Source organism: Haplochromis burtoni, unplaced genomic scaffold (genome assembly GCF_018398535.1).
Source record: "Haplochromis burtoni strain Fernald_Lab_line unplaced genomic scaffold, NCSU_Asbu1 Contig_673, whole genome shotgun sequence".
NCBI lineage: Eukaryota > Metazoa > Chordata > Actinopteri > Cichliformes > Cichlidae > Haplochromis > Haplochromis burtoni.
Window position 1 is genome coordinate 217175 of NW_024583034.1, and position 8370 is coordinate 225544.

The following is an 8370-nucleotide window of genomic DNA, read 5'->3' on the forward strand; positions in this document are numbered from 1 at the left end:
CACATAGCATAATATGTTACGCTTTGGGAGTGAGGAAGTGTTGTGGATGATGCCATGTGTCCATCGAATGCTGATTGGGGAACATTTTTGGCTAGAATAGAGAACTTAAGCTTAGCTCTTTGCATTATAACATCATTCTTCCCCGTGGCTGAAGGACCAACAACAACACAAGCTAAAGTCTGGATGATCGGGCATTTGTGACACTGTCCCCTGGTGTTAATAAACAGTTACAACATGTAGACAATGACTGCTGTCCATGGGCTCTGTGAAAGACCACCAAAGAGCCACGTTTCCCTCCTTCCTCTGGGGTTGGTTCATTTTTCAGCCCTGGAGGTTGAGGGATTATTTGCACCTGGAATGTTTCATGTGAAACTTTAGCTTGTACATGAGAAAGACATGGATGTTGGTTCTCTTGTAATGTTTCCAGTTCTCTTTATGTAATGATGTAAATGAGAGAAGAGGGTGAGGAGGCAGACCCATGGGGATGCACTCTGCTTGATGCACTTTTTGTTCAGCCCTCCGATTGGTTCTTTTCAACCACAGTTCTGATTGGACAGCCAGTGTTGTAGGGGAGGGAACTAGCAGCAGGCTTTAAAATAGAAGTGAAAAGGAATTGTAACCACTCAGAATAAGCCATGGACTCTATTGAGCTAGCACAGTGTTGCAGGATACCTGTTCCCAGTGAAGATCCAGATAAGATGGGTGAGTGTATCTGTCATGCACCGAGAGTCATAGTGGTGTTTAGTGTGATATTTGGGACAGAAATTACAGTAAAGACAGAAGTCAGTAGCAGCTCCTTCTTTGTGCTTTACTTTGAAGTTATTTAGTTAGAAATTCATTTTCAGCCTTGTTCTGAAATTTAGAGTTTTTAAGTCCAGAGATGTCAGATTGTTCCTTTATGTTAAGTTTAGAGTCTGATTATCACCAAGCTGCATTTAGAGAACTTTTCAGTGGAACTGCAGTGAGTGTGAGCTGCTGACCAGTTCAATATGAAGGATTTCTACTTAGTTAATCAACTAATAAAACTATTAACATTAATATTTTACAGATCTCCTAAGGAAAGTACATTTTTTCTTCAACAATGACCTTCTATATGTTACATTATATTAAATTGTAACCTTTATGTAGAATACACATAATATATATCATGAATGTAGAGCATAGTTAAGTTTTTCAGAGAAGGTCAAACATCTGATCCTTTCAACTGAAGAAGTCGAAATAAAATTAAAGTTAAAGTTAAAAGTTAAAGTTTTTTAATTACTTTTGTAAGTTAAAATGAAAAAATGTATCTGCTTTATGGTTTGGTTTTCTCTGTTTTAGGAAACTGCAGATTAATTTATTCAAATTTTACAGATAAAACAAAATGATCCTCAGATCAGCTGATGATAAAATGAGTTAGCTCTCCTCTGGTGATTTTTACACAAACACTCAGAGAAAGGAAACAATCCCAAGCTCTTTTAAATATTTTGACTTCATTCAGTAGGTTTTATAACGAGTCCTGATGTTGTGATTGGTTTTGTTTCTCTTGCTTTGGGAGAATAATCTGTCCGCACACGTGGCTGCATTTTGCCGCCATTTCACTTACGATTCTTTAAATGTCTTTAACTTCTGTGGTTAAACGTGACGCTGAATTTCGACTCGTTACTCGAGCGAAGCTTGTCTTAAAACTGAAAATTAGGACTGCAAACATTTCTAGGTAAGGAAACAGAATAAATACTTTTCTGTGATTTACACAGTTAAATGAATGAAAGTGACAGCTAGCAGTTAGCCAGCTTTGTTGTGGTAGATTAGTATCAGTAGGATTAGCTTTTTGCGTAGATAATGAAGCAGTTAAATCTGGAGATTATATTTCTGTAAATCTGTAAAAGTCACTTTTTAACTATTTGTTGGAACTTTTAATGCCTGTGAAATTAATATTTCTGTCTGTATGAAATACTTGGTGATCTAATCAGCATTTCCAGAGCTTTGAACAAACTAAACATCAACTTCTAGGGCTTTGAAAAGTCTCCCTGTTAAATCCAGAATTCCTTTCCGTTATGCTAAAGCTAAAGCATATAGTTAGGGCTGGACCAGGTGACCCTGAATCCTCCCTTAGTTATCCTGCGATAGGTGTAGGCTGCCGGGGGATTCCCATGATGCACTGGGTGTTTCTTCATCACTCACTCAGGATTGTTGGGGTTTTTAATCTCTTTTCTCTGTATTATTGTAGGGTCTTTACCTTACAATATAAAGTGCTTATTTGGTGCTATATAAATTATAAAAGTTGTAACACATATTATATAATAATATGAAAAATATATGATATAAATTGAATTTAATTGTTGAAATGAATGTTTATCAAGTGTGTTGGACATTCAGGTGTGGAGCTGGGTGAAACTGTCAACTGATCAGCACCTAGTGGTGTCTTGGATTAGGTGGCACAGGAGAATGGCAGAGCGGCCTGGTCCACCTAACCATAGAATGAGGGTGTGCTTAACAGTGTATTTTAAGTTTGCCTAACTTTCTTATCTCTAGAATAGAATAGAATAGAATAGAATAGAATAGAGTAGAGTAAACCTTTATCCCACCAATAAGAAATTTGTTTGTGACACAGCTCTCATAGCAAGGGGAATATAAAATATAGAAGGAAGACACAAAGTGCTCCTACATACATAAGTAACTGAGGTTTGTATATACAGATACACACAAACACACAGTAACAGGACGGAGAGAAGAAAACAGCAAAGTGCACACAAACACAACCCGAACAGGCAGGTCGACTGGCGAGGACCGTCTGGCCGTGACATCCTCAGCATGGGTGACATCCCATCTCTTTTTTTTTTGTTGTTGTGTTGTTTCATTTATTCAGGTAACACAAAAACAACAAAGGAACCAGCCAGAAAAACTGAAACAACCACAACAATTAAGACGCTTCTAAAATCAGGTGATGTTACTAATACAAAGTTGACCAGAAATATTTATTTATTGGTGCTTTGGGTACTTTGAACTGCTATGCGATGATGACAGTCACAACCTGTTTCCTGACCTGAAGGCGCAGGGAACAAACCCTATTGTCCACTGGGAGAAACCCCAACATAAACCTCAAAAGTCTGACAAAGGAGGACCCATCAACAGCAGCGCTGCAGTTTAACACTTCTTTATTGGCTTTCCAGCTGCCCTGCTCCTGTAGCACAGACACCACCCCCTCCTATGGTCCCTGCATGATCTTTAACAGGGGAGACATGATTAGATGATGGGGTCAGGTGTTTGAGTCAGCCTCCCCAACACCACACTCTGAACCCACTGCTGAACTCACCCCTCCCCTGCAGCTGAGCCACAATCCACATCCTGCCACATACCCGACAGCCCGAGAGGTATTAGATTACATGCATAATTACAAACAGCCTGCTCGCTCTAACACTACATCAAATAACCGTGATCTCATTTGGTTACCCATTGCTAGCTGGAAGGCCTCAAAGCCGAAGCTGGCTGCAAAAACAAATTCTTCCTGATTATTGAACTGTGTTTTGATTCTCTGCCCACATCCTTCAAGGTCACCTGCGTTGGCTGGAGGATTGTTGACTTTTGCTTAAAACTAGGTGAAAAGACACTCTCTCTTCAGCTGATACAGGATATACACACACACACACACACACACACCGAAGTGTGTGTCCGAAGCACGTCCTTTATGTTTTAAGTTGTGAAGATTCAGGTACTGTTTTTGTTTTGTTTGGGTTTTTTGTAAAAGTGATAGAATGATGCATACGACATTAACAATACACTTAACATTAAAAGAAAATCTTGTGACAATAAACGAACATTTTTCTCATGAACTTTCTGAAAATTCAAGACAGTGGCTAATTTTAGGAAAGTCACCAACTTTACATACATCTATTTATATAAAATTTGTCACTCATCTTGTGGGCTTCTGTGGGCCTCTGTCAAAGGCCTGGGAGCTTCAGGGTCCTGTGCAGTATCTGTGATATTCCTACAACTGTGCTCTTATGTACAGAGATCTTGGATGTTGTTCGTTGGGTCTGGTGGAGCCACTTGCCCAGATTGGGGGGTATTGCCCCAAGTGCTTTGATTGCCACTGGGACCACTGTTACCTTCACCCTCAACATCTTCTCAGGCTCCTTACTGAGCTCTTGGTACTTCTCAGGCTCCTCATGTTCTTTCTTTCTGATGTTGCTATTACTCGGTATAGCTACATCTGTCACTACAGCCATCTTTCTCTACTTGTCCACCGCTACGATGTCTGGCTGGTTAGCCATCACCAGTTTGTATCTCTGTATCTGGAAGTCCTAAAAGATCATTCTCAACACCCTAGGTGGTGGGAAGCCCTTGGGTCTCTGGTCTCTGGGCCCAGAGCTCAGTCTGCTCTGGCGTAGCTGGCTGCCAGTGGAGCCTGTGGGCTGCTGGGTGACCCCCTACCCTTCCAGTCCATTGGTAGGGTTTCTTGATATCAGCCACTTCCTCTATCTGCTGGTGGTACATTTCATGCAGGGGCCTGTCCTTCCAAAAGGGTTCATCTTCTTGCTCCTCTTTTTCTCAGGCATCTGTTGCCTGAAGTATTCACTGAGCACACTATCAGTAGTGGCTTCTTCCTGATGTACTTATGAAACTTTGTTGTCTCATCCTAGATGGTGGTTTTGACACTCACCAGTCCCCGGCCCCCTTCCTTCCACTTAGTGTACAGTCTCAGGCTGCTGGACTTGGGTTGAAACCCTCCATGCATGGTAAGGAACATTCTTGTTTTACTGTCAGTGGATTCTCACTCACTTGGACGAGTGACGAAACGTTTCTCCCATTGAAAACGTTACGTCCAGATGAACAGACTTACTTACCTGGACGATTGAGAAGGCATTGCTGCCATTGAGTTTCAATCCATTGAAAATATTTTTCTTGCAACTGATTGTGGACTCTTCACCATCATTTTCATTCTCTATGACCACACTACAGCTTTTGATACAACTTCCCACCGCGCCATTTTTATAATTTATCGCCTACGTCTCTGCAATATTTTTTAAAAAAATACAACATTCAGCTTCACTGTTATCACTGTTACCCAGATGACACCCAGCTCTATTTGTCTTCTAAAACAACTACTATACTCCCACCCACATTCACTTCTGTTTAAATAAAATTAAACTTTGGTTTACATACATTCTTAAACTTAATGGCAATACAAATGACTTAGTTCCTTTTAGCACCAAATTTATACCATCTAAATCTAACGTGATCTTTTAATAACTCAGGTGTCATATCTTCCCTTTAGCTTGAGAGTCTGAGTGTCATCCTTACCTTCATCGCGAACATAAACAATATAACCCAGTCTGCCTATCTTCATCGTTGCAATATTAATGCCCTTCATTCCTCACTCACTGAGCAGGGTCCACGCTCACAGGTGCCGCTAATCAGGTGCCTAATTGTCATCACCTGGGGTACCAGATGCTCAACACAAGAAATAGGAAAAAAACAAAACACAAATGTGGCACCATTTAAGGGGAAAAAACATGTTTTCCCAGAATAATCAAACCACAGTTTATTTCAGAATTTTTAAAATGTGTTATATTTCTGTGTTTGCTATATGTGTACATATTAGTGCTGTCAACATTAATCTCGTTAGAATGATGTTAACGCCATGCACAGGGCGATCCGAGATTTGCAGCGTTAATGCGGTTATGGCGTTAACGTCATTCTAACGAGATTAACGCTGACAGCACTAGTACATATTTATTATCAGAATGATCTTCAATAACCTACAGCGCATGTTAAAACATCTTAAGGCAATCAGGTCGGACAATGATGGAATTCAGTGGGCGTTTAATTTAACATGTTTAGATTTTAGAATTTTTACATCAAAGCAAATTCTTGAGTTTACAAAAAATATACTGCACTAGTGCACTTTAAAGTCTGATTAATGACTTCTGGATGAAACATTTGGGTGCATGTTGTGTCTAAGTGTTAAAAATGTATTTGTAAGGTTTGAGTAAGACCGGCTAATTCTCACTGACGTTCTTCCAACAGGTGAGCTGAGGATCGTCCTGTATGGACAGAGTGGACAGGGTAAAAGTACTCTAGGAGGCATCATCCTGGGCAACAGAGAAATATTCACTTCTGATAAGGACTCAAAGAAGTGCCGTAAGGAAAGAAAGACCATCACGGGTCGAGACGTGGTTGTTGTTGACACTCCAGGTCTGTTTAAAGTAGATGATGATGGAGAGGAAGTGGTGGAAGAGATCAAGCGGTCCATCAAACATGCTGAACCTGGTCCTCATGTCTTCCTGTTCGTGGAGAGGTTTAAAGAGATCTCACAAGAGAAATTAGACGCACTGAAGACTTTTCAGGACACGTTTGGTAAACAGGCAGTGGACTACACTATAGTGGTGTTCACCACTAAAAGGAAGGAAATCGACGCCGCTTTCATGCAGGAAACACTGAAATCCCTCAGAAGATTAACCGATCAGTTCCAGCAAAGATACTTTGTTTTTAACATTAGAGACGAACAACAAGGGTCTCAACTCGACGAGCTGCTGGGGATTATGAACAAGATGACGGGAGAAAAATGTCAACCTTTCTACACGTCTAAGATGCTCCAGGAGGCTGAGGAAGCTCTGAAAACACGAAAGGAAACAAAACCAAAGCCAGAAGAAGAGTGGCGCTCTTTTTATGACCGGTGTGGTTTGATTGGAATGGCTGTCGGCTGTGCAGCAGGGTATTTTATTTGTGGTGGCGAACTGACGCCTACAACAGGAGCTGGGGTTGGAGCTGTAGTTGGTATGATGCTGTTCGTGGGAATAGCGTTTTTAGGCGTACTTGCTAAAATTAAACTTCAGGCATGATGCAGATAGATTTCAGACGGCGTCAGTGATTTTGTTGCTTACGCTGATCTGACCAAATCTAAAATCTAGAAAATCATGAAGGGGAAATCATGGTGGTTGTAGGTTTAGTTATTTTAGTTAATGTTTTCATGATTTTTACGCTGCAATAGGTGTAGCCTGCTGCGTGCTTCCCATCACGCACTGACTGTTTCTTCCTTACTCACCATGTGTTTATACACCTCTGCATTGGTTCTTATTAATCTCTGGCTCTCTTTCACAGCATGTCCTTTATCCTGTCTTCCTTCCTTCTTCCCCAACCAATCACAGCAGATGGCCCCGCCCCTCCCTGAGCCTGGTTCTGCTGGAGGTTTCTTCCTGTTAAAAGGGAGTTTTTCCTTCCCACTGTCTCATTGAGGGTCATATGATTGTTGGGGTTTTCTCTGTATAATGTGAGGATCTTTTCTGTACAGTATAAAGAACCCTGAGACAACAGTTTTTGTCATTTGGTGTAAAATAAATAAAATTGAACTGAACTGAAAATCACAACAACAGCTGCCTCAAGGTGCTGGTGTTATTAAAAGTGATTTGTCACATACCAAATGGACCAATACCCAACAAGACCAACAAGTTACTGTATCTACAAATTCAGTAAAGAACTGTAATAGTGACCAACCACAAATGGAGAGCTATGTCCACAGAATGATCACAGTGGGTGTGGTTCAGCACCATCACGGCCAGCATCATTCACAAGCGAACCATGAGAAGTGGGCCAGTTTTGGGTTTAAGAAATAAGAGATTAAAGTGAAAGTTTTACAAACATGTTTAACGCCGACGTCTGTCAGTACCAAAGATTACATCATGTGGTTGGTTGAGGGCTGTGTGGCAGCTCCTAGAGTCAGTCCTCATTCACAAAGTGCTCTACAAACACGAACGTTACGGCTAACAGCTGGATTTTCCCGTTTGAGTGCAGCAAGCAAACAGCAAACAGCCACTTACTGCTAAAGAGACAGAGTGAAAGTGGACTGCACATTTAACATAAACTCATTGTTGCAGCACTAAAGTGATCCCATGAAAAGTAGTTTTAGTTTTAATGTCCTCATTTTCCTCTGAGTTAGCAATCTGTCACTAGTTAGCTAACATGAACTACTGTAAGTCTATTAGCCCCAACAAACCAGCCAACCGGGTGACGTCGCGTACTGACAGAAGATGGTGCTAAACATGGCTTTAAACTTTAGGTTTAAGCACTTATTTCTTAAACCCAGCTTAACACACAGAGTTACGTCTATGTCAGTTTCTGAGAGCAGGGCTCAGTGGTGTATATTAGCCTTTATATGGGTAGTGTTTCATGTCTCCTTTAAGGTTTGAGTTTTGTATGAGCCACATGTTAATAAAAAACTAGATGTTAGATTCAGGTGATGTTTCTAATATTTTGGCTTTACGATGTTTCCTCTTGTGAGTCTGAAACAACTGAAACAGGATAAAAACAGGTGAAGCCCAACTCTGGATCTGCTGCAGTGACCTGCTGGATGTTAAGTGAACTTTTATCTTCATTAACCTGTGACTGCTT

The 8370-nt window shown here is 40.8% G+C and overlaps 1 protein-coding gene across 4 annotated transcripts; it reads left to right on the top strand.

The window, feature by feature from the left end:
* Nucleotides 1-612: 612 nt before the first annotated feature.
* Nucleotides 613-7126, top strand: LOC121812589 (GTPase IMAP family member 4-like). 4 transcript variants are annotated; one of them, XM_042215178.1, is made up of 4 exons: nucleotides 644-702; nucleotides 2849-2923; nucleotides 4623-4718; nucleotides 6010-7126. In XM_042215178.1, the coding sequence occupies exons 1-4, from the start codon at nucleotides 699-701 to the stop codon at nucleotides 6822-6824; spliced, it is 990 nt and encodes a 329-aa protein (XP_042071112.1). In that variant the 5' UTR covers nucleotides 644-698; the 3' UTR covers nucleotides 6825-7126. The 4 variants fall into 4 exon arrangements, with proteins under 4 accessions (XP_042071115.1, XP_042071112.1, XP_042071114.1 ...); XM_042215180.1 differs by lacking the exon at nucleotides 4623-4718; XM_042215179.1 differs by lacking the exon at nucleotides 2849-2923.
* Nucleotides 7127-8370: the final 1244 nt, after the last annotated feature.

Bases quoted from the DNA above. Each gene is read 5' to 3' on its own strand.
- LOC121812589 (XM_042215178.1), top strand. The intron at 2,924-4,622 runs GTGATGTTACTA...GTCTCATCCTAG, and splicing joins TAAGACGCTTCTAAAATCAG to ATGGTGGTTTTGACACTCAC. The intron at 4,719-6,009 runs GTAAGGAACATT...TTCTTCCAACAG, and splicing joins GTTGAAACCCTCCATGCATG to GTGAGCTGAGGATCGTCCTG.